Below are 26,797 nucleotides of genomic sequence, written 5' to 3' on the forward strand. Positions count from 1 at the left end.
TGTCTCTGCCGCTGCCCTCAAATCTGTTTGCCATAAGTTAGGCATGCGAATGCACAGGAAATGAGGGGCATAAGCTGCTTGGAAGGGTCGCTGTTTGGTTTGGGAATTTGCGGTGGAGAGCGTAGCATTAGGGGGTTTCTTTTTTATGGATAAGCAGTGGCAGAAACGTGGAAGTTTTTGGCTTGGACTGGTGGGGATTTTAGGCAGCTTTAGACATATAAAATTGCTTGGGGAGCGCTCAAACTATTGCAAAAATATTATTTTATTAACTGCCACAGTTTAGGATCTTTAGGGTCTCAAAACGCACTGCTAAAAAAATAAAATAAAACTCAAACGAGCATTACGCACTGTAATTTAATTTTCCATATTTTTAGTAATTTTTTAAACCAAAATATAAATTTTTAAGCTAATTCCCAGCATTTTGATCAGCTTTCATTTCTTTTTCGAGCATCCCTAGGCCGATCCAAACTTACACACAGCTTCCACGCTCCTCTAAAAAAATATAAAAACCTCAGCCCCATGTCAAAGGTTACTCTCCATATTTTTGGTAATTTTTTAAGCCGATTAAAGTTGTCACTTTTCCAGCGCTAATCAAATTTTCCAGCAATTTTCGAGCAGTAGTAAAAATGAAGAAAAATTTCTTACTTCTGTGCATTTTATTTGTGTTTATTTGTTGTATGCTTCATACATCATTTAATACATTAACAATTCACATACAATAATTAAATTTACTTGCCCATTGATTGTGTGTGTTCCTCTTTTTTCTTTTTCTTGTTGTTGCTGTGCGCTCAAATATTCATGTGGTTGTAAATTTGTTGATATTCTGCTTCGTGTTTGAAATAGTTTTGGCTTGTACATACCATACACATACACATACATATACATACACATATTGTAGCAAATTTTACGTTTAGAGATATTTTTTTTTTTTTAATATTTATTTCCTTTTTATATTTATTTTTCCCTTCAAGTTTTGTCTCCCCTTTTTCTTTGAATTTCCAACGATTTTTCTCGCTTTCTTGTTGGTTTTTCTTGGGGTTTGGCTTACACACACACATACACTCCTCGCACATCAATATTTTGCATTACACTTATAGGAAATGGATGAGCTTCCTGCACGTTTCCCTAAACTAATTCCAAATTTCGACTATTTACACATTTTGTTTGCTGTCTTGTTAACTTTTCTGCTTCAATTGATTTGTCGCCTCCTCCTGCAGAGTCCCCTCGGAAACTGATGACACCTAGATGGCGCTTATGACACACAGAGGGCGCTCATGAGGGCGAGCCACTAACTCTGAGTGCGCTGCCAGCGCAGCAAGTGCACGAGGCCCAGCAGCCAGGCGGCCAAGGAAGCTGCAAAGGGATAACACATATTAGTAGAGGAAATACAGCTGCTCTCTCTTTCGCTCCCTCACCTGGTTGGCCGCTAATGCAGGCGCCATTTTCGGTGTAACGCTGATTGCTGCCCGCATCCTTGAGCGCCAGCACGGTGGTCCGCACGCGACTCTCGCGCCGTGCACTGGCCAGACCCATTATGTCCGCGCTGCAGCGCAGCTCCAGCATCTCGCTCTTGCTGATGTACCGCTGGTCATCCAGATGCAGGCGCAGCTGCAGGTTGCTGGCGTACAGCGGAAAGCCCTCGACATTGCGTGTGATCTCATTGATTTGTGGCTGCAGGCTGTGCTGGGGCGCCTGCAGGCAGGAAAGGCAAAAGGGAAAGTCAACGAAGAGTTGTTAAAGCCAAATTGTGCCACATACGGGCGTGTGGCCAGTGTTCGTTCTGTGTCAACAGAGCGAGCTCTGACTAGATGTCCATTGACCAACTGACACATGACCCCAGGCCGTTGGCGACATGCGACAGGCTGGCTGGTGGCTGGTGGGTCCGCTGACAAGCAGCTCAAATATGAATTGAGGTCGGCATAGATATATGTACGTATAGCCCATATCCATATCTAATGTGTAACTCCGATCGAATCGACAGCACTCACCGTTTTGTTGTTGATGTGCCACATGAGCTTGGCCGCCGGACTCGACCATTCCGAGCTGCAGTTGGCCAGCAGCGTGTCGTGATATTTGTAGGCGTGTCGCACGCCCGATATGAATGGATCGAATTTGGGAAGGACTGCAAGGAGAGGAGGAATATTGAGCAATGCAGAGAATATTTAAGTTGGGTAGTGGAAACGCAGAGAAAATAGAATTCGGTGGAGCAAAATATTATTATTAAAATTATTATTTGTGTGCTTTGGGCCACAAATGGTAACTCTTGGTTTATACTTTGCCAAAAACAAAAAAATAAGATGTAGTCCTGAATGATTAGAACACTTACTTATACTTAGAATTTGGTATTTTATTACAAAAATATTTTTTAAGAATTAAAATCAAAATAAGCCCAAAAAGTTTTTTTTTGTTAAATTCTAAACCGCGTCTCTGTGACTTTTATAATTTTTGCGCAGAATTTTGCTGCGTGGCTATACACAAAAAATAAAATGTTTTGAAGAAAATTGAACAACCTTTCACATACTTTTTGATTTGTATTAATAGAATGCATTTAGCCAAAGATATAGCGACTCAAAGTTGAAATTTTCTTCCAATTTTCATGTTTTTTTACTCTTATTGATAATTTTTGCAAATTTTTCCACAGCTTTAAACATTTTTTAAAACAGTTTTTTGTATGGCATGATACTGTTTTTAGCCATTAAATCATCAGTGGCATCGTTGCTTAATAAATTAAGCTACTTACTACCTATTAAAAATCTACAAATAATATTTATAATAATTATTTAGTTACTGCCTAAACCCTTTGACAACTGCCCGTATTGAGCGCCTCAAAACTCCAACTGCCAATTAATTTCTCACGGACATATTTACCAGCTTCAACTAATGAAATTTTGTCACATTGTTTCTGCGACTAGCACGTACATTTTCGCATTCTCATTAAGCATTAAAATTGTATAATGTTGCGCCCCAAAAAAGTTTTTAGTTTTGCGCAAAATTTGGAAACAAAACTTTTGTGGGGCGGAGGAAGGCAAAAACTCAGCTTACAAATGAAGAATGAAAACTTACGCCAATTAGTAGTGGCTGTGGGTGCGGAGTTTCACTGTATACAGTGAATATTCTATGGCAGCTTTTGGACAATTACCGACACGCCAGCACCAGCCAAATATTTATTTGAAGTGTTAATTAATCTTAACAAATAATTGGCCAGTGGATAAAGTTTTTTCTCTGTTGTTGTTGGATGCAGAAACAAACGTAATTTAGTTTATGGTTTGGCACACCACAGAGGGCAGTGGTGGGGGGAACAACAATAGCGAATCGGAGCTGCCAGATTCGAGGTAAATGAATGCCAGTTGCCGCAGCACTCCCCAGCAGCCGTTGAACATTTTCTGAAATATGCTAAGGACCTCCCCCCAAGGCATAGCTGTGGCCGGGAGACAGTGCAAGTTGGGGGGGTGAGGTGTGGGTGGGGGAGCCATCAAAAGTCGGGCAGTCAGCAGGACTATAAACTTTTTAATTGACTTAATACAAACCACTTTGGTGGAAAGTTTTCTGACCTGTTTCAAGTACAACTTACAGGCGGACGGCCACACGGCCATACGGAGTTGAAGTTGATGATTGCGGCCATGTTGGGTCTGGCCCCCCTCCGCACCACCCCCTCTCGAATTGTGTGACTTGCATTGCAGCAACAGAAATGAAAATTTGCACGAAAACAAAGCAATCAAGTCGGGTAAATAAACCAAAAAAGACCCACCAAAAGTACCAGTAAAACACGCTGAAACAACAACAATTGGATTGGGAAAATATACAGCGGAGGGAAGAGTAAAGAAAACACCTGGGGAGGGGGGAATACACGGTGCAAAAACAAGGGTAAAATCAGTGCAGAACAAAGGCTAAGAATCAGTGCAAAAACAAAGGTAAAAACTGTTCAAAAAACGAAAATAAAATGGAACCAAAAATAAAGACAAAATCTTTTTAAGAAAAAAGTGTAAAAATCAGTGCAAAAAACTATAAAAAATAAGGATAAAATCCGTCAAAAACTAAGCTAAAATCAGTACAAACGTAAAGGTTAAATCAGTTCAAAAATAAAGGTTTCATCTGTCTAAAAACTCAGTGCTAAAACAAAGGCAAAATGAGTGCAAAAACCAAGTAAAAAATCAGCCCAGAAGCGAAGGTAAAATTTTCCAAAAATAAAGACAAAATCACTTCAAAAATAATGTCGAAACTAGTCCAAAAATTAGGACAAAATCTGTCCAAAAAATAAAGACAAATAAGTCCAATTATAAAGGTAAAACCAGTTCAAAAACTTAGCTAAAATCGGTGATAAAATAAAGACAAAATCTGTCCAAAGAGTAGAGGTAAAAAAAATTAAAAAATTATACCCAAACTCAAGTCTAAATCAGTCCAAAAACAAGTCTTAAACAGTCCAAAAAACAAGTAAAAAATCAGTTTTTTGGGCATCAAATGATGTTGCCCCAACTGGAATGCTAAACAATTCGAAAAGCAACAAACTACTGGAGCAGGAGATGAGGTACAAAGCAGCAAATGAGGCACGAAGCAGCAGCTGGAGACCCTGCCAGCTGTATCTATGGGCACTCCGTCCCGCTGTGTTGATGTACCTCAAAACGATAAACCCGCAGACACCTTAAAAAGAGAAAAAGGGAAGCCAAAACTGGACAGCAGCAGCTGGCGCCAAACCCGTTGCAAAAATGCTTCACAAAGTGTACCCAAAAAATGTGGCAAAATCTGCAAAGTAATTAAGTGCGGCTCAGTCGCCATTTTATGGGGCAGCACTGGACCCCTTGGTACTGCCTGCAAAGCGGCAAAACTTGTGACAAAAGTTAATCAGTGTGATGACACACGGCACGCAGCTAAGCGACAAAATATTTGCACTGGGCAAAAAGTTGGGAAGGCGACCTCAAGCCGGCTCGGGTTGGGTCCGGGTTGGGTCGGGGTCGGGGCATCATCAAAGAGTCCAAGGTGATGGCTGTTTGAAAATCGAGAGCACTCTCCACTACACACCACACTGTTGGCTCGCCGTTGTTGTGACAAAGTTTTTAAGGTGGTTACGTTGGCGATGGCACTTTAGTGGCAAAATTCCCAAGTTGATTGTTGGTCTGTCAACAGCGCCGCCTTCATTGAAACAAAAAAAGGAGAGAGAAAAAAGCAGAAAAGGGACACTAGCCCCTTTCCATATTGTCCTCCCTGGACACGAACACGAACACAGACAGGACACGGGACACGGGACACAGGACACAGGACACATTGTTCTGGCGAGGGCTTTAAACTTTGACGCTATCTCCGCTCGTTGATGAAGTTTGATGCCATGGCATGGCCCCCCCCGTGGCATGCTGCTATTTTTTGTATGGCTTATTCGTTGCATGAGCATGTTGTGTGTACATCTAACTATGTACTATATAAATTAAAACCATGAAAAATGCACTGGCCACTGGCAGACGAGGCACAAATGCAGCAGCCACTGATGATGGCATTTTTATTTTATTTTTGTTTAAATTATATAAATAGGTTTTGGGTTTAGTTCGAAGCTGAGTTGAATGTGTGTTAAAATGATTATTTGTTTGCAACATTTCTTTGAATTTGGAAGCGAATTTACAACAATTTTTTGACAATGTCTTTTGATTTTTATTGCAGTTTTTAACACCGAAAAGTGGAAGCTGCCGTTTAGGGTTGTGCTGGGCAGACTTGGTTATAAATTTTCAGAGTATTGTTAGTAATTAAAACTGCTAAGTTTCATAGTCTCAGCTAGCACAAGTCTAAGTTAAATTATTTCTTTTGAAATATATAAAAATAAATGTAAACCTCCGCTTTTAGCTTTTTTTTGCTTATTTAATTTTGTTTATTTGCACATAAAAAAGCAGACTTTTGTCACCTCTTATAACTTCTATAGCTATTAAAAGGCAAATAAAAATATAAAACAAAGTTCCACAAAGCCATTAAAGTGTCTAAAATCCCCCGTCCAACCTGACAATAGTTTCTGCCATCACTTTCCTTTCCATAACTGCAATTAGTGCCCTCCGCTACGCTTTGCCAATAAATCAAATCTCGAGTCAAAAAGCTATAAATAAAAGCCAACAATAAACGGCAAGTGGATGGGATGCAAAAACCTTTTCAGGTGGCAGAAAAATCCTTGGCACGTTTTGCCTAAGTCCATCCTGTAGGCGCCCACTTAATCTAGCCGTTGGGATTTAGCATGTACAAGTGCCAGCAACTTGAGCATGGGATTACTTTGTCTATTTGAGTGTACGTTGAATAGATAAAAGTCAAATTGACATGCAAATAGGCAGGCAGACAACAGACAACAGACCAAATGGTAGGCAAGGAGTGAAGCAAACATCCAATTAAATACCGAAGAATACAAATACAGAAAATGCGAATTCAAATTTGATTGTTACGCGTAAACAAATGCCTAAGTGCGCATTATGCAAATCAATATCTGCTCTTAAAGTAGCAACAATAAATAAAGCAACCAAGCACAGGGCACAGGCCCAGGACAAACTCTGTTGCATAATCGAGAGGGGCCTAGACACAGCGGCAAATCCAGTCCCAGCCACAGTCCCAGTATCTCCACCGTTTGGGGCGGGAAAAAACAAATCGCTGAGCGGCAAAATTGCGACAAATAAATCATTTCGAGCCGCATTGAAACTAGAAACAAAAGACATAAGCAGGCCATTTCCATTTGCCTCAAATGACATTGGGGCGAAATCAATTGATTTGAATTTCAAAGTGGAGCCAGAGCCAGGCTCCTCCTGGCCGCAATCAACCACAGCGGAGCGGAGCGAGGCGGACTGTGTTCTGGGTGTGCGCCTCTCTGCGCTGAAGAATCATCGTCATGTACGCTGCCAATCAAAGCGAAATCAAAATGGTTGGGCAATGCGTTCGCTGCCCTGCGGTGGCATGCGGTGGATCCGCCAAAGCGTTTGGCGTTGACGTTAACAAACCCCACTACAAGGGCCACAAGCTCGGGTGGCTGGGGTATCGCTTTTTTGATGCGCTAACAGAGGGTAGTAGGACTTTGGGAGGGAGTTAAATGAATAAGAAAAAAAATACTTAGAAAATAAATAAATAAATCTTTGAACTAAAAATTATAATAATTATTATAATAATATTAATAAATATGAATGGGGAAACTGATAATAAAATTACTAATTTTTCAACAGAATTTTGTTTAGAACTTTTAAATCAATATTTTGCGGGTATCGGCGAGAGTTGCAAAAAAATATCTGATAAAATTTATGGATCTGTTCATGACCGGAGCGGCTTGGTTTTAAACGAAATCTTAAGCCATAAAAGTGTACAAATATAATTACCTAAATTAAGGTTCTTAATCTTTATTCATTTAAGTTAACATGCAAACGGCTTTGATTCTGTTCTAAGGTTTGTCCAAAGACTCGATGCAGATATTAATATTTTGCTGCACATTTTCTACATTTCTCAGTCCACATTGTTGATGGCTGTATTGTCAAGTTCTTATCGCAAATATTTGGATATTCATGGCAAATAGGCAAATATCCAAATTTGTTTTAAATTTTTTTATAATTAATATATTTTTAAACTCCTCCCCCAAGAACCCATAAAGCGAAGACAAAATCGTGATTCAATCCATCAAAAGAGAAGATCTTAATCCCACTTTTACATCTTAATAAAATGCCACATAAATATCTGCAAAAGTGTAACCAAATCTTCGGTGTCCGCTGCCAGTGTTGCTCTGCCCCTTTTTGTTGCTGTTTCCGCTTGTGCCGCCGCTACAGTTGCTTTTGTTGTTGTTGTTGTCTAGGCCCACACACACACACACACACAGCACGTGACAATGCCAAACGACCGCGCATTGTAGATTATAAATTGATTCGTACAAAACTCACAATTGAGTTGAATTTGTTCACTGGTGCGGCAGGTGGCGCAACGGGACGTTGGAGGGGCACGGGAATGGCGCACTGGGTGGCGGGACTAGGGCGAGTTGGCGCCACGGATGGTTGTCAGGATTTATTAACAATCATTACTCATACAAATGGCTGACGCGTGTCACAATTTTCCAGCATTTATGCGACGCCCTTTTGAACTGCCTACTGCCCCCAGGTCGCGCCGTGGCACCCGTAGGCGGCACCTACTGCCGCACCTCCTCACCTTGCCACACACCACACAATCCACCCGAAACACTCGACTCTGTGTGGCATTGATAAATGGAAAGGAGTTTGCTGGCTGGCTGGCTGGATGGCTGCCGTCGGTGGCCATGCAAAGACCATTTATAATTTTATTAAGTGTTTGCAAAATTGCACATAATTTGTTGTCTTTGTGTTGCAAAAACATAAATCAAAGACAGAAAACAAAATTTATCGCAAGTTCACAGTGGAGCAAAGGTCATGCAAACAATATATTGTGTGTATTAACTGTTGTTTGTAGGCGGATTAGCTGCTGTATTTGTTGTGCGATCGCAAGACAAAGCAAAAACGAGCGAGGGCGAAATCGCTTCAATGCGAACTGCAATCATGGCGGGCGAATTCGCTCCATAACGAACTCCAATCATGGAGGGCGAATTCGCTTCAATGCGCTTCAGCAGAACGCAAAGCAAAAACGACCGAGGGCGAATTCAGATGCGAGCGAAAAGACGATCGGCGAGGGAGTCAGCCACCGACGCAAAATTATGAGAGACAAGACGAAGAGCGACATTCTCCTAACTTTACTTTACTTCACCTCCATATATGTATTGAAAATATGACCACACATACATAAGTATTGGCGTACGTTGTATATTTTTTGCAATTTTTATCACACTTTCAAATAACTTTCACCCACTGTTCACGGGATCACGACTGAGTATTGAGTGGGGTGGGGATTGCTTGTACATACCACCGACCGTCATATTGGCCGTCTGATCGATCAGCTTGAACTCGGGCGCATCGCCGGACACCTCGCAGCGGTACTGGCCGGACGAATGAATGTTGAGCTTCTCCAGCTCCACGTTGCAGATGAATTGATTGCAATGCGACGAACCCTCGGCGATGGTGACACCTTTCACGGGGAACCAATTTGTTGTCGGCGGTGTTAGCGGCGAATATCTGCAAAAGACAAAGACGAGTGAGTGAGTGAGAGAGAGCAAGAGAGAGAGAGCAAGCAGCAGCTTGAGCTTCGAGTGCTGCGCCAAAAACTGAATCCATGAAATATTGATGAGGGAATCATGCAAAAAAGAGAGAGAGAGAGGGGGATGAGTTTTTGGTTTCCGTTTCTGCATTTGCGTCAAAGTTGCCGCAACGCGTTGCAAAGTGAAACGTTCATCGATTTGTATCCACTTTCGTGTGCCACGCTGTCGATTTTTATTATGAATATTATGCAGTTTCCATCCAGTTGTGCGCCACTTCAATTTGTGGCCGCCGATCCACTCCCGGCCACTGCCACTGCCCCTGCCCAATCCTGACGGTTGCCACCTCTTCAAAATACAAATAAAATTCAAATTCAATTCAAATTGCCAACTGTACGAGTACATGCACTTTCATTCGAATATTGGTATATATTTGTATATTTGTGTGTGTGTGCACGAATGTTGCATTTGATTACAGCAATTAGCGTGGCGTTTGGGGAAAATCGTTTTCCATTTTTCCACAGTTACGAATTGCAAATGTGCCATTGAGCGCTAGTACGGTACGCAGGGAAATAGAATACTCTTGTGTCTGGAATATTTAAATATTGATCGAGTGAGTAGGGAAATTGAGTTGGGTACTTGTCGACTGGGTCTCGCTTGTCAATGCAATATACACACATGCATACATACAAGGTACATCCATATGTACATGCCTATGTGTATGTAGGTGTTCGTTTACCATTTAATTATACTCCCCCCTTTTTAGAGTGTTCGTAATTAGCAAATTTTTGGAAATACATTTTAGATGAAATAACTCAATAACATTCGGTTTGAGCGTGTTTATATTTTGTATGATTTAGATTAATCTTCTGCATATAGTAATTGCGGTACATAGATATTTTTCTCTTCGAATTGTCGAAACGCTCTCCCCATCTCTCTCACACCTGACAGTGTAAATGCACAGCCTCACAAGCGAATAAACCCAAAAGGCGCTCTTAGACCATCCCAGCGAGGGTGCGCTCTTAGAGCTTAAGCGTTTTCACTTTGTCCGGGGCTGTACGCCATTGCACTGTTTGGTAAGAGATGATACAATTAAGAACTCTTCAAGTTAATAGACTTTTTCGATGCTTATCCTGGTTCTTCCGTTAATCCACTTAGCAAAGGCAACAACAAACACTCATTGCAAAAGTGTAGCCGCTCTTACAAACTCTCATCAAAAGTGCTCTCTTAGCTTTGCTCTTAAAATTGTCAGGCTACAACAAACATACATTGCCAAAAAACGAATAAGACCGCTCCACACAGCAAAGGTGCTCCCGCTCTTGATTTTGCATCCCCGCTTCAGGTCATTACACTTGAACCACAAGCAATAAGAAAGAGAGGACCAACGGTAAAAATCTCTTTATATAGATCGCTTTTTCTATGCTGACGATCTTCCTCTGCCCTTCTAGAACATTCGTGGAAGAAAATAGTGTTTTCAATTACGCTTCTGGTCATTGCAGTAACACCACAAGCAGTAGGAAGAGAGGACCAACGGTAAACAAAATCTTCAAATCACTCGCCTTTTCCATGCTGATGATCTCATCGCTTTATCTTCTGCATTTGCAAAACAAAGAGCTCACACACACACAAACGCAATGCTCAGCAAAACCCGCTCTCTTTGACTACAGTTCGTTCACCTTCTAGTGATTTTGCGTAGGAAGAGAGCGCCTAGTCAATTTTTAGCTAGCGGCTCAGATGGATGAAAAGTGTTAACAAATAGTGGAAAAGTTCGTGAATATGTGAAAAAACCCGTGTGATAAGTGTGGAAAGTGCTTAAAAGAAAAACCACGCGTCTGAAAACCATAATTTCAATTTTTTTTAATGAAAGAATAGGCGCGAAAAATGTCAATTGCGTTGCAGCACTAAGCAAACAACTTTGTTGTCCATCTTTCTGTACCAACCATGGTGCCATCTCCCTCACACACCGCATTGCAAAGACACTGCATTCACAACCGAATCAATGACAATAAAAGCTTATCTTACCCTTTACTTTTGTCAGAAACACAAACAATGCACATACATATGTACATATGTATGTATGTACATACATACAAACTCCGCTCAACGAAGGTGCTCTCGCTCTCAACTTCTCGCCATTTCTTCACATATTCAGTAGCAAGAGAGGATCAACGGTTCTATGCTGATGATCTCATCCCATCTTCCTCCACCCTTCTAGTTTTCGCAATCAAACGCAATGCAGAAGCAAAGCCGCTCTCTTCAAATAACTTCGAGTGGGAGAAGTCAGTCAAATTTTAGCCACCGACGCGGGCGCGTTTTTGTTAATTTCGTCTTGGAAAAAAAGTGGAAAAGTTCGGATAATTATGAAAAACCCCGTGTTATAAGTGTTGAAAGCGCATAAGAGTAAAGTCTACCGAAATAGTGGTAAAATGTGTTGAAAAATCCAGAAATTTATGCAAATTGCTGAAATAAACGAAAAAAGTGCAAGTCCGGGTGGGCGGAGAGCCAGAGAATTAGGCACAAGTAAAAAAAGCTCACAAGATCACAGATCACAATTGTGAAATCAATTTTAATTTTTGTTATTCTGTGCGAAAATATTTCCGAAAAATGGCAATTGCGTCGCAGTTTTAGCGTTGCCTCCCACGCTCTCTTCTCGTAGTGCAAATTTCAGTGGAAAGAAGACGAGGTAAAATAACGGAACCCAGCATGGCGTGATGTGTTTTTTTTAGTTTTTTTTCTGTGAGAGCGAGTGGGAGCATGGTGGTTAAGCAGCATTGAGTGAAAAGTGAGTGAAGTGTTAGAGTGAGATGACTTAAGAAAGAGCAAAGATAATAATCTCACTCAGTGTAAAGTGCAAGTGTTAGTGTCGATGGTCATAATGACGGCAAGGAGAGCCAGGCGGTTACGGCTAAAGTGAGTGAAGTGTTAGAGTGAGCCCAAACTAAAAACAGTTGAATGTCCCGCATGACTAAAGAAAGAGCGGAAAAAAGTCTCACTCAGTGATGAGTGCAAGTGAAAGTGTCGATGGTCATAATGACGGCAAGGAGAGCCAGGCGGTTACGGCTAAAGTGAGTGCAGGATGGTCATGATGACGGCAAGGAGAGCCAGGCGGTTGCGGCTAAAGTGAGTGAAGTGTTAGAGTGAGCCCAAACTAAAAACAGTTGAATGTCCCGCATGACTAAAGAAAGAGCGGAAAAAAGTCTCACTCAGTGATAAGTGCAAGTGAAAGTGTCGATGGTCATGATGACGGCAAGGAGAGCCAGGCGGTTGCGGCTAAAGTGAGTGAAGTGTTAGAGTGAGCCCAAACTAAAAACAGTTAAATGTCCCGCATGACTAAAGAAAGAGCGGAAAAAAGTCTCACTCAGTGATAAGTGCAAGTGAAAGTGTCGATGGTCTTAATGACGGCAAGGAGAGCCAGGCGGTTACGGCTAAAGTGAGTGAAGTGTTAGAGTGAGCCCAAACTAAAAACAGTTAAATGTCCCGCATGACTAAAGAAAGAGCGGAAAAAAGTCTCACTCAGTGATAAGTGCAAGCGAAAGTGTCGATGGTCATAATGACGGCAAGGAGAGCCAGGCGGTTACGGCTAAAGTGAGTGAAAAGTGAGTGCAGGATGGTCATTATGACGGCAAGGAGAGCCAGGCGGTTGCGGCTAAAATGAGTTTTATTAAAATCGAGTGAAAGTGCGCGAGTGGAATGTACCCGAATGTACCTCCAAAATCTAAGTAAAGAGCGGCAAAGAAGTGTACCGCTAGAACCTTATATAGAGAGGAAATATGTACATTTGTATGACAGTTGTGTGGGTTTCTCTTTAACTTGGAACCATAAAAAGAAGATCGAAAGAGAGAATATCCCAGAAGCAATTCAAATTAAATTGAAGGTGAGCTTACATCAGACACTTTTCTATTGTATTCTATTATTATTATATTATTACATTCTTATTCTATCATTGATTTGAATTTACATTAATTGATTTATTAAATTCTACACTGTTGGGGCTTTTTTGTATCCTGTCTTTGAACAAATTCCAGATGAAAAAGTGTTGCATGTATCATAGATCGCTCGCATTTTGGGTATCCGATATTTTATTTTCTAGGTGTCTTCTTGTTTCTCGTTCCTTGCTTTTATTTGGTAGGATATTCTTGTGGATAAAGCAGTAGGAATAGTTCAATGGGTAATTAGTATTATGAAGCCAGTGTCTTTGTCGTTATTTTCACGAATTTAATTAATTTTCTTTTGTGGCAAATACTGGCATAGTTAAAGTAAACCACTGACATGCCATGCCAGCTGAAGTTGAAAAAGCTTAACCAACTTTCTGCATTCGTGCTGAAAGCCGCAGATATTGTCATAGCAAAAATTAACTTTGATTGTTGTTCATTTCTTGAATGCTGAATCCGAATGCGAATGCGAATGCATTGACGAGTCGATTAGTTGTTGGCTAACAGTCAATTGAGCATCGAGAACAGACTGAGCGAACCGAGAGAGAACCGCACTAAATTCAAAACTGCAATGGAAATTGTGTATCCTTTTGTGATGTTTTTATTATTTTTTTGTCGCTAGGATGGTACTCGCTGCAATGGAAGCAACCGCAGTGTCAAATGCACATAAATAATTGAAGCCGAGAGGGACGGCCGCACAATCAAAATGTTCACACAAAAGCGTAATTGATAAAAGCCAACTGCCTCCGGCAGTAAATTACTGAGTAGACAGCCCCGAACGCCACCACGCCCCCCCACCCTATGCCCCTGCCTAAAAGACTCCCCACAGCAGATATGTCAAAAACAATAATTTTGAGCCTGGGAATGCCAATCGAATGCGGTCGCAAAACGCGTTGAATTTACGTATTGTACATGCAACAATGTTGCATGTAGGCGTGGGCGTGCCTTCTGCCCTGCGGGGTGGCGTGCTGTCATTGGGGGGCGTGACAGTCCATTTGGGAAAGCCCGTAAACCGTTAAATGGTTCTGCTATCTGGCATAAATAATAATTTTTTGCCATCATTTTCTTGTCGTCGGCATATTTGTTCGAGTCTTTAAAATCAATAACCCAAAAACGAAAGAAACAAACAAAAAAATTATAATACCCAAGAGCCGAAGCCCCAGTTAAAAATTTTGCGCTCGATTAAGCTGCGGATGGAGCATGGATATGGGTCCGGGTCCCGGGTCCGGGTCCGGGTATGCGGCAATGTGCAACAATTAAGCCAGTTAAATAAAAAGCTCTTTCGCACATATTTGGGCGCGGCAGCCCGGTGGGTCGTAACCCCGAAACGGGTGCAGCAGCGTCACCTGGCCGCAATTGCAGGCGCCCATAAAAATCCATTTCAATTAAGCATTTAAATTAGTTGCGACACTTTCAAGCGTCTGTGAGTGGTCCACACACACACACTATGTGGCGGGCACTGTTGCAGTTTCATGACGTTTTCAATTTGCGCCATAAAATCTGCATGAATGCGCCGGCACAGGGCTCCAGTCTCCAGTCCGGCCGAATCCCAGCCGGTATCCCTTGCCCAGCATTTGTGACATTTTATTATTTCAAACTGAATACCGCCGAAAAATATTTTTATGGCGCTGCCCTTTTTTGTTTTTGTTGTATTTATTTACGACCCTCACCTGAAAAACTCCAGCCCGTCCTTGTACCATTTGACGGAGTTCAGTGTCCGATTTCCCATTTCGTAGCTGCAGAAGAGCTTGGCCTTCTGCGCCACATCGATAATGCGCGGAACGGAGAGGCTGGATAGGTGCAGTCCATCCGCGGGCAGGCAGCCTGGAAACGAAACGAGATCGGGCATGAGTTTGGCATTGGTATTGGTATTTATTGGGTTTATTCAGAAAGCTGTTGTTAAGTTGGGGGGCTCTGCGTGCGGGCATTGAATCAGGCATGGAGCAGCAGGATTCTCCATCGCATGAAGAACAGATTACAATTCGAGGATATTGATAGAAAAGTTTACTGGGATGTTTCAGAAAATGTTTTTAAAGCAAGTTTTTAACCAAATATATGGGAAAATGTTTTAAAATCTTTATGGAACATTTGCTATTACATTTTTAATACATTTTTTACTATTTTTAATATGTCCTTCTTTTAATTTTCAACACAAATAAATGCTAAATAAATAATATTATATATATATTCGGTGCACACATTTTTGGTAATTTTATTTAAATTATTTCTTAGCATTTCATAATTTTTCTGAATTTCTTTGCCCAACTTTGAAGATTTTTTAAGCCAAGCATTTTTGGTAAATATTTTTCTCTCTCCACTCTCCATGCATTTCGTACTTCATATTATTGCTGTTGTTTTTGCAGCCATTATTCACAGTGATCACAAAAAAACAGTGACCCTGTGGCACCTCCTTCTGACCCGCCACAGCAGCATGGAGCGTGCCGAAAAGGTTACCCACATTAATTCATTGACTTTAAGGGCTGACCCGGCTCAAAGCAGCTCTCCACTCCATGCTTACGAGCTCACACGCCAGGCCTTCAGGCTTCAGGGCCATTCTTTGGGCATTATTTTGTTTGTTTGTACTTTATTCCGCGTCGCCACATTCATTATTGCATTTAAGCCGGGAGCCGCAAATGCAGGCCATGAATCAAAGGCCGGACCCGTCGCACCACGAGCGTATTAATTAAGTTTATTTTACTTGGGCTGATAATAAAAATTATACAAATGGACGGGGACGAATGGCGACCAAGGCCAGGGACGAGTATAGTCTCGCTCTCGCGCTCTCTCGCTCTCGCTCTCACACTCTGTCTGTCCCTCTCAGGTTGCCGTGGCTGCTGCTGTTGTGCCATGTGAACTATGAACTTTGGCTGACCGACAAAATAATTAGCCCTGACTACGGCCATCTCGCTCACGGTCCACTATCATTCGTCTCTCTTTTTTGTCTCTTTTTGTTGTTGTTTTTTTTTTTGCACGCAGCTAGCGGAAGCAACAGTTTTTCGTTTGTTTATGTGCCCGGGCACATTTCCGTCGGGATAACGCAGGGACCGGAATCTGGGATCTGGGACTGGGACCGGGACTGGGTTCGAGTTTTAATGGCCCCTGGGACAACGGCTTGAACGACGACTAATTACAACAAATAACAGACAAACAGAAATTAACTTATGTGCTACATAAATTAGCGCTGTAATATGACTTTTTTTTTGTTCTGGTTCTTGTTGTTGTTGCTGTGGCGCCAACAGTACCGTCTCTCCCACCCCTCAATAGTTATTGCCACGCAGAGTGCGGCATGGCAACTATGCGTTGGCGGTTGTCCGCCCCAGGGGAATGAGCAAACGATGACTAATGTTGGCATTAGTAACTGTTCTTTGACGCATTGAATAAAGCCAGAGGGAAGGAGGAAGTTGGAGCTAAAATTGTGATAGATTTTGATGTTTTTAATAGAAATGTTTAGAATCGTTGGAGGAAATTCTTTAATGGAGACTTAAGTGGCAATAATTTCCAGAAAACTCGACAGAAAAGTCCTTCAAAATATTATAATTAAATGTCTGAAAGATCCGATAAATATTTTATATAATTTATCAACTCCCATATTCCGTTTAGCTTCGATCGAAGTTCCATGTTTTTATTGAAAATAAATTCCTCCAAATTTATTAAAAATTCTCCCTACAAGAGCATTTGTCTTTCGCCATTTAAAATGCTCCCACAGTGCCATTTATTTGTTGTTTAATCTGTAACCTGTAAACCGTTTTTTTGGTCGCTGTTTTTCAGCCAATTGTAATGATGTTTTGTTTGCCGGAAAAATAAAGACCAGATGACATGTGCGATTACGAGTATGTTTCGGTTTGCTGTAGATTGTTTAAGCGCATTTTTTGCTGTTTTAGTCCAGCCATTTACTGTGTCTGTTATTCATGTTTACATTGTTATTTTGTTTGTATTATTATCCCGGGGGTTATGTACGACTAGTTTCAATTGGGTTGAGCTTTAAGCAATTTGCCAAACGGCGCAATCTTCTCGACAAATTGCTGCATGTGCCACGCCACGCATCCCAGACACATTACTCATAATGACGGGGCAAAAAATTCGATTAGCTTGGAAAGCAATTAAGAGGCTAAGCACACACACACACACACACATGCCCCAAGGGGTGGCAGAAGTACCCTGCTATGAGAGGGGAAATTATAAAGGATTTGCTGGCCACATGACGATGGCCATTCAGGGTCAGCTTCGGGGCAGCACCAGTCCCTACACCAGTCCCAGTCCCAGTTCCAGCCACAAGAATGTTCCTTGCCACAAATCTGGCCTAAGCCTCTCTCAAACAGCCAAACTCGTGTGGGCTTGTTTCGGCTTCTTATGTCTTGACTGTCGTCGCCGTTGCCGCCGCTTCAGTTGCCCTTGACTGATTGTCGGTCAGTTAATATCACTCAAGCATGCCCTGGCGACGGCCGACGACAGACAAGCTGGCCATGTGAGTCGAGCGATGAGTTGGCCAAAAGCATTTTCCATATTCCAGCTCTCAGTCCGACCCTCCCAGCCCCACATGCGATGAGATAATGAATGCGTTGACGTTCAAGGATTTAATGTGCCGAAACAATGATGAATTAGTGACGAGACAGAAATTTCTCGAGCGCAAAATAATGAGGCATTTGGACCTACTCCCCTCGCCCCCTGTCCTCTCTCTCTCTCGAGGACAATCATGATGGCAGTGCTATTCTGGTTCTGGTCTAGGGTTGGTCCTTGCCCTGGTGACTATTGTGCGGACAATTTGCTTTGAATTTAGTTGATTGTCGTACGGGAATCCGGTGCCATTTGGGCGCCTCCGCTTAACGGCGCATTAAATTCGAGAAAATAATTTGAACTGTACGAAAATGTCGACCCAAAAACGACAATTTGCTAATTTAAATTTTAATGGCAATCACTGGCCATCCAAACTCAAAGATATACTCGGATATATGTATGTATGGATACCGCTGTGCTGCTGTGCTGCTGTGCCTAAGGTGAATTTATCTTTGTCATCGCCGTTGACATTGACATGTGGTACAGTTTTTTGCCTTGTCTGTTGGGGCGTTGAGGCATTAATTCAGTGAGTGTGTCGCCAATCGAGTGGCAGGCGGTAGGACATTAGGGACAGCGCGTGTCCGTCACAAAACCAAAGGAACAATCACCTTGAAGGCGGGTTTTGCTCAGCTTTCAATGGGGATAGAAATTAATGTAGGAAAAAGAGAAAACAAATATTTGTTTTGTTTTATTGGTAGATAAATTATAGAACTAGAAATGGGTTCTACTTTTCAGGCAGTTTTGAAACCTTAAATAATTATAAGAATTTCCATAAAGCAGAATAAGATCGTAAAGATTCTGCAATGCCCAACAAATTCGTGTCAAAGTTTACTTTAAGAAGACCCGCCCTACAGTCGCGTCTCAAATATTGAGTCACACTTTAAATTCCCCAGCAGAGCTCCATGCACTTTTCCAGCACAATTTACCATTGAAAAATGTTAGTTCCCAGGTTTATGTTTGTTTTTATCGCTAACTACGTAGCATTAGAGACATTTCCTTATGTCAATTCAAATTTCAGCAGTTTCGACAGTTCCGCATAAGACTCGTAACACTCCGCACTCCGCACTCCCACTCCTAGTCATAATTTTCAAGCAAAATGAGAAGCAAAAATAACCAGAGAGAGAGAGAGAGAGAGAGAGAGGGAGTACAGTTACACGATTCGTTACGCCCTGAATGGAATGCATTCTTGGAATTTTCTTGTTAGTTTTATGCTCTCTGCTCCAGCACTATTTTTTTTTTGCTGCTTGTCAATGCGGCACTCTGGTCTATGTGCCCTCTGCTCCCAGCTCCCTGTCGGCTTGCCCCCGTTACTCAGCTGCTCCGCATTTCCATCATCATTTTTTGTTTGGTTGTTGCTCGACTAGAATATTGCTGGAGCTGGAGCCCATGTATGTGGAGCACATTTCATCTGCGCTACATGCTGCTTGGGGGAAAAGCACTTTCCCTTTTGTCTGGGCCACACACACACATGCACATCTCTAGCCCGTATTTTAGTTAACATTTTTAGTGGCTTGCGGAGTCGGGAAACAACAAAAGATTCATCATCTTTTTTTTTTGCTATTTGGGCTCTGCCTCCCCGGATAGTTCTTGAAATGAAACTTTAACATTTTGTGTGTGTATCGGATGGCAAAGTGTTTTTCGCTGGGTTATATGTTGGGCCTGGGGATTCTGTGTTAGTTCTTGACAGTTTTATGCACCAGAGGATTGTGTGGGGTCCGTTGATGGATTACTTTGTGGCAGTCTTTTGGCACTGCCTTCGATTGTTGCATGTTCTGGGGCTCGAGTGAACTTTTGCTGATTAAAGCGTTACGAAACGTTGTTAAAATTATGCATAAATTGCGAATAAATAAGTATGTGATCAGATGAGCAACTATCTTGAAGCTGAAGCTGCAGCTGCAGTTGCTCGTTGCAGTTGGCAGTCGACACTTGATTGCGGCTGAAGGACACTCCACTGGCACTGATGATGGCTGAAGGTATCGCATCGACCCACTGACTCTGGCTCCTGCTCCGGTAATAGTTTCCCAGGTAAAAGCCTGTAAACGAGCAAAACTGGCACAAACGAGCTGAAAGTTGAATGCAGATGACGACGATGATGATGATGATTACGAATGCAGGAGAAGGAGGAGCAGTAAACTCCGCAAAAGGATACCCAGATCCTTGGCAAATACAGCCCGAGTCGTTGGATAGAAAACCATTCTGTTGGAAACTGTTTGCCACTAACCCCGAAGCAGCAGCAGCAGCAGCCAGGCAAGGGCTGAAGTAGCAGCAAGGAAAAGGAAGGCAACGGACTCCTCCCCTCCCGATCGCACTTTCTGTTTTATTTATTACGTGGCGTATACGCAATGGAAATATGTATTCCCGCCATGCATTGTTTATGCTCTTGTTTCGTTGATTCTACTTTTTCTTTCTCGTTTTTCTCTCCATTTTCTTCATTTTCTGCTGCTGTCTGGCAAATTTTTTTGTTTTTTTTAATTTTTCAAATTTATTTTTGTTCTTTCTGTTTTTTTTTGTAAATTTATTTTTTTTTTTATATATTTTGTAAATGTATTTGTGTTTTTTTTATTTTTTATTTTTTTTTTTTTTTTTGTTGCTAAAATGTATTTGCGCCCCTGTGCAATTTTTGTGATTGTTGGCTCTGGCGTCGAGCATTTGCAACTTTTTTAATCATTTTTATAAATTCTGTGCCTGCAGTCTCGCTCTCTCTTTCGCTCTCTCTCTACCAATCTACCGCCGTCATTCTTTGCGTTCCTTTCGCTTTTAATTAAAAGCGAACTCTCAATACAATATGCCCTCGACTCCCAGCGTCGTTTCCCTTTTTTGTTTGCCCTTAATTTTAGCTCCGTTTCTTTGCTTTTTTTCGCAGCTGTTTTCCCTTGTTTTTTTCGTTGTGGTTTTTGCCAGCGCTCACAGATTTCCCACGTCTCATAGTTTGGGTTTGCTGCTGCTGCCGCTGTTGGTTCTTCAGTCTCTGCAGACTCTGAGGTTTATTTATTGTGGGCAAAGTTCCACAACTGAAAATTAGTAAACTGAACTGCGATCTGGCCTATAAACTGGGCAAAGGCCCGCTGGCAAAACTGTGCCAATTGCAGAAGTTGTGGCGGGGCCCCTTGAGTGCCTGCAGAAGAATCGAGGAGGCCAGCTCATAACTTTGGAATTTCTCACAATTCGCATATTTTTGTTGTGCTAATTGGAAGTTTTTTTCCGGCCAGTGGCACAGAAAAAGAGAGAGCAAAAGTAACTTAAAGCGAAGCTAAACTGTTGGCCAAAAGATCATTAACGGGAGAGCAGGAGGAGAGCCCTTGGCCAGGACACTTCACCTGACGGCAGCGGCAGCCAACTTACACGAAAAAGTGCAACAAACACTCGAGGAAACTTTTCTCATTTAACGTCGAGTCAAACTGAAAAGCTACTCAAAATCTATTTGAGTTTTCAGCCGGTGGCTGGGGGGTGGTAGGAGCACACCATTGGACACTTTTCACAAACTAATAACAAAATATTAAGTTTACACAAATTTGATACAGAAAAAAGAAAGAGAGAAAAAGAAAAACTTTGCACACTTCGCCTGCAATTGACAGCCATTAAAGTTGTACTGGCCGACGGTGCACGCCGTTTTTCGCCCCGTTTTGCCCCGTTCGCCTCTGGGCCAATATCAATTTCAATGTTAATTTTCAATTGCGGCGTTTAAGGCGAAAAGTTTTGCAGAGGAAAGCGCTGCGCTGGCTGGCTGTCAGTGGGATGTTTATATATATTTTCTCTGTGATTTTTTTCCCCATAAATGTCTGAGAAATGTATGGGTATTGGCGTGTTGGCATGCCGCGTTGCATATGCTGCTGTCTGATCAGCGCAAATGTCGTCCGCCGTTGAGGAAAATATATATGGATATTTTATATACGTACATTCCCATTCGATGCAATGTCGTCGCGCGTTGCGTTTGTTTTTTCCACATCGTCTGCTTATTTTGCCAAAGTCAAATATTAGCTGAAAAGTTGAGAAAGTTTTCGCAAGCAATTTTGCGCTTACATTTTACCAGGGGGCAGACTCGAAGGAGCAGCGGGAGGAGCGGCAGCAGGAGGATTCCGGCAGCATACCAAAAAGTTCACGCTGGCTCCTGGTCCATCTGTCAGCCGAAGTGAATTCTGTTGGCATTCTGTTCCTGGGCTGGGCTGGCTCTCCCGCATTTCTTTCTCTTTCCGATCCCTATCTACGCAGCTGCCACAGCGTCTGTGTCTGCCTCTGCATCTGCCTCTGCCACTGCCAGTGCCTCTGTGGCTCCCCGGCATCCTTTTCCCCAAAGTGCATTAAAAAATATTGTTGCTGCATGGTCGGATACGAACAGCGCGTATCATTTTTGATAAAATTCATGGTAATTGTTTCAACTGTGAATTTATCGAAGTTTTTCATGTTACGGCACAAACTTTTGGTAAGCCAACAGAAAGAGACAGACGCAGAGTCGGAGACAGAGACAGCGACAGAGAGTGGTTGGTTGGTGGGGGGGAGGGGCGGCATTGCTTTTAATGTTACGTTAGGGGGAAGTATGGCGGTTCCGGGGGGCAGATTGAATGGAGAATGGATGCGTTCGACATCGACACGGCATTGCGCTGTCAGTTCAGTTACTTGCCGCAGCTCATCCCAGTCCTCCCAGCCCTCCGTCAGTGCCTTTTGTGGTGGAGATGAAATTAACTCTTTAAATTTAACTTCGCTCTCTCACAGAGGGATAAGTACATGGGGGAAAGATTAAGGTCTTATGCGGAAATTATAAGGAGAGGGATAAGAGAAACTTGATCGTAATTGACTGCTGGTACCGGGGATATTGGTTCGGAATAAGAGTATTATGGCCTGATTTTTCCTATGGAAGATTATTAGCGAATGTTTATAGTTAGTTTAACTTTTAAGTTTTGACATCCGCCAAGCACTTGGGAGTGACAAAAAGCTTTCAGTTGCCATATAATATTTTTTTGTTGTGGTTTTCAACTGTTCTAATCCCCAAATGCTCTCGAAAATTTAATACAATAAATATATAGGTTTAATTTTTCCGTAGAATATTGTAATAAATTGGAAACATAATTTTCTTAGCCCAAAACAGTTAAAAAATAACATTTTGGATATTGTCTTTGGTATTTTCACATGTATCCATTTGCTTATGGGCAATTTTCACAGCGAATTAGCACTCCCATACAGGGAAGTACAATTATGCGTCGGTATGTCTTACGTCTAGTAAATAGAGCCATGGAGCTACCATTTATATTATCAACATATTAAATTTCTGATAAATTTGCCATAACTCTTCCCATACTAAAAACCACCAACCCAGCGAGCCTCGTATGTGAGCTGAGCCCTCGCCCAGCATTGTCCATTGTCAACTTGTTCCTTCGTTCTCATGTGCAACTGAGTTTTCCCATATCTCCGCATAGATCAACTCCCTGGCGTTGGTTTACTTTGATCACAAGACCCTGGGCCACATCAAAAGGAATATGGGAGCTGAAAGTTTTAATTTGGAATGCCGAAAACCCCCAGCAAACTGTCTCAACTCAGAGGGCCACAACATTTACATTAACTTTGTGACCTTATCGCAACACAAGCCAATAGAATCAATTTGGGGTCAGCCAAAGAAGGCAGAAAGAGGGAAGTGGAAAGGGGACAGGCATAGAGACAGGCACAGGGGCAGGGCCAGGCACTGGGACTGGGACCATGCAAAGATGGAAATGGACTCTGGGAGCAGGGACAGCAGGGACAACACAAACAATTGTATTTATCATTGGCAATAAAACAAACACCAGAAGTTGCAGAAGTTTTTGCAACGAGTTTTGTGTACATTTTGCATACAGAGATGCGTACTGAGGGGACGGCACAAGCTCCCTCGGACACAACAGTGGTCAAGGGTCACACATTTAAAGAACTATCAGCCAACTGCTGTGGAAGAAATCGAAGGAGCAGCTCATTGCATTACCAGTTGGGGGAAGGACACTTAAAGGGAATCTAGTTTATCAGCGCCCACCGCCCCGCTCCTATTGTGCGGAGCATATTTCATGCTAAATTATTACAAATGTACGTGGCAGGGGGGGAAAATGATAATACAATAACAGGATTGGGGGCAGAGCAAGCAAAGTAAAATTTAAACATATTTTCCAAGCTCCAGAGGGGAGTGTGGGGTGTGGCGCGGCGTGGAGTGCGGGTTTCCCGGCTACGTGTGGCACTTTCTTGATTCAAAGTTATGACTGCCTCAAGACTGCCGCGCGGCCCGGCGGCGGCTCGACAATTTATTGTTTGCTTCCGTGAAAGACTGCTGCTGCTGCCGCTGCTGCTGCTCTAGGTCCTAGGACTGGGTACGTGGCGCCGCAACTACACGAGATTATGATTAATTGCTGCAGCCAACTCCCAGCTCCAGCTACACTCCAACTAAAATCTACTGCGCCTCTAGCTCGTGGTGTGGGCGTGGCACGTGTGACACAGCGCGGTCGATGACACAAGCAGCAGGCAGCAGGCAGCATGGGGCTGGGGCAGCAGCTGCTTTGGCTCCACACCCCGCCTGGCCAGTGACAAAGCCAAGGCATTAAAAATTAATTTACTTCGGGGTAGAATCCAGGCTCAGAGGCGGCACAGTCTCTCTGTGGCACGGTCTCCTTCTGTGGCAGTGGCAGCGACAGCTCCTGCTAATATTTCACGCTCATTTTTGCGTAATTTAAAAACATCAAATATCCAATTAAACTTGCCACAAGCATTCATCCTCAATTTATAATAATTACAAACTAATTAACTGTGATCCCTCCTCTGCCGCTGCGCCTCGTCAAGGCAACCCAAAGGGAGAGAGCCAACAACAACCGCAAGGAATCTTGCCCGAAAATGCCAAAATAATTATTAACAAAAATTAAGTCAAACAGCCCCCCCCCCCCCCTGCCATGGCAAGAAAGTTGGGCAAAAAAATGGTATTTAAATTTTGTAACAAAATTTGAGAAAAATACAAAAAAAAGTCTCGGACTGCCCGCAGGCCTGAAAGTGACTGGCAAAGAGGGGTGGGAGGGAGCGGGGAATGTGCTCGAAAAATCTGCACCCAACTAGAGCTCATTACAGCCCGCCAGCCTTGATTATTGCGGGGCGGGGCAGGACGGTCTTCGGGAAACTGAAAAGTCACGCAAAATCTACAGTTGCTTCAGCCTGTCCAAGGCCACAAAACTTCAGCAGCCAGAAGGAAGAGAGAGAGGTGGAAAGAGAGCAGAGGCAGAGGCAGAGCATGTGCGTAACGTTAATGGAATTAGAAAAGTTTTTTAAGCAAAAGCTCTGGGATATATGAGTGTGATTTTGATAAAAACGTCCCTCACCATGGCCTGCACTGGCACTGCCATAGGTACCGCTCCTGCTCCCACTCCTGCTCCTGCTGCTCCTGCTCCTGGGGGATACAAAAAAAACTAGAACCATTGAGGTGCGTACATAAGCAGACGAAGCGCAAAAATTGCGTAATGAAAAAGTTTTTGCCATTCTCCGGTTTTGGATAGCCGCTTTCCATCTACCCGGGCACAGCAGCAGCTCTCACGATCTCCTCAAACATTCAAACGTACATATGGGCCGAGCATTTTTCTGACATTTTTCTCCTACTTGCGGCGAAATGGTGCAAAAGTTTTTGCCAAACGCAAATCACTGTCAACGGCAGACAGACGCTGGCACATAATCAAAATTCACAGCTATTGACGTGCAAGGAGTCAAGTGAGATTGGGCGCCTGAGAGTGGTTGCTGGCCGGAATGCGTTATGCCAGTGTCCGGCGGACCAAAAATTAGAATTGAAAGCATCATGAAGCGGGTAACTATTGGGCGTGGGCTGGGAAAGAAATTTCAGTGCAGAGAGTGCTTTGATGGGTTGAGAAATTCTTAAAATTATATAAAAAGATAAAATTAGCTATATAAATAAATTTATTTAAAAAATTCCTAAGAACATTATTCCGCAGCAGAGAATGTTCCAAAATAATAAAATATAATAAAATAATATATTAAAGGTTTTGCCATAGGAAAAAGCGAAATTCGAGGCTGCAAAGGGGCTTAAAAATAACTAAAAATAATTTTAAAATAATAACCATTAGTTTTTCGTCTCAAAAATTCGTGGACCGATCGCTCACAAGATTATTTTTCGTAGTTTCACCACCCAGCTAGTCCATAAATAAAAACATAATTACCTCTCTAGATATTTTATATATTTTCTGTGCGGCGCATTCCATTCATTTAGCAAGATTTAATGCAAATAAATGTCCCACTATTTCACTTTAAGAGCGAAGGCGTTGGAACAATCATTCTTTCTCCCTCTCTGTTTTTTTATTGCCTTTAAGCGAGCGAGAAATAAAATTAACGACTTTTTGAATTAAACGATTTGATTTTACGGCCAAAGTTTTGGACACATTTTATGGACCAATAATGCAAATCGAAATGATGCAAATGAAACTTGTGAGGCATTTGAAGCCGTCTAAAGCGGAGCTCGCATGTCGGATGTAGTTTTTGTGTTAGTTTTGACAGCTGTAACATGATCCAAAGCAAAAAGTTTGCCAAAGTGTTGGTGTTGGTGTTGGTGTTTCTCACATATCAGAGTTCGCATAAAAAAATCAAATTTATATTTATGGGTCGGCGCCAACTGAGCCACGCCAGACGTTGGGGCAGCAGCAGAAGTTTGCCGCCTAGCCGGACGGAATTATAATTTCAAATTTTCTTTCATGCCGGCTAATAGAGAGGGGGGGCTGGCAGACAAACGAGCCGAACCGAGCCCAGTCGAGCCGTCTATCCATCCATCCATCCGGCCGTTTGTCTGCGTGTAAAATTATGCGCGTTGTCTGCCCAACGGCCATTAGGATGGCATTCGATTTCGATTTCGATTTCGTTTAGCAGCAACAGAAAAGCTGCTTTGGCAACACTTACAACTTTCGACAGTTCAAGCGGGGTGTGCCCCGCCCCCCTCTGAGTAGTCAAGTGCCCCGGGACACATAAATCATATTTCAGAGAGAGAGAGAGAGAGAGAGAGAGCGAGGAGCGAGGAGCGCTGCCAAGGAGCGCAGCGCCTGCCATTGATAAATGGAAAGGATCAACTTTAAGCGGAGCGGCGTGTAACAATGATTTAGCACAGGCAACAACTGAGGGAATTTAACAAAAAGAAACCTCCCTCTCGAGGTCTATGGGTTATTTTATAGGGCTGAGAATTATTAGTGTTAAATTTGTTATTGCAGCGGGATAATTATTGACACAGGCAGGC

General features: G+C 42.5%; 1 protein-coding gene across 1 annotated transcript in view; it reads right to left on the reverse strand.

Annotated features, from left to right (window-relative positions):
- Positions 1–1,000: 1,000 nt before the first annotated feature.
- The window catches only part of LOC117898331, a 41,551-nt gene continuing 15,754 nt past the window's right edge, over positions 1,001–26,797 (reverse strand). Inside the window, exons 3-7 of the mRNA XM_034807654.1 lie at positions 14,691–14,844; positions 8,860–9,068; positions 1,989–2,122; positions 1,416–1,692; positions 1,001–1,353 (exon numbers count right to left, since the gene is read on the reverse strand). Of these exons, the coding sequence (XP_034663545.1) occupies positions 1,289–1,353; positions 1,416–1,692; positions 1,989–2,122; positions 8,860–9,068; positions 14,691–14,844 (839 nt within the window). The 3' untranslated portion in view covers positions 1,001–1,288. The remainder of the gene's footprint in view (positions 1,354–1,415; positions 1,693–1,988; positions 2,123–8,859; positions 9,069–14,690; positions 14,845–26,797) is intronic.

This window comes from Drosophila subobscura, chromosome O, assembly GCF_008121235.1.
Source record: "Drosophila subobscura isolate 14011-0131.10 chromosome O, UCBerk_Dsub_1.0, whole genome shotgun sequence".
Classification (NCBI taxonomy): Eukaryota; Metazoa; Arthropoda; class Insecta; order Diptera; family Drosophilidae; genus Drosophila; species Drosophila subobscura.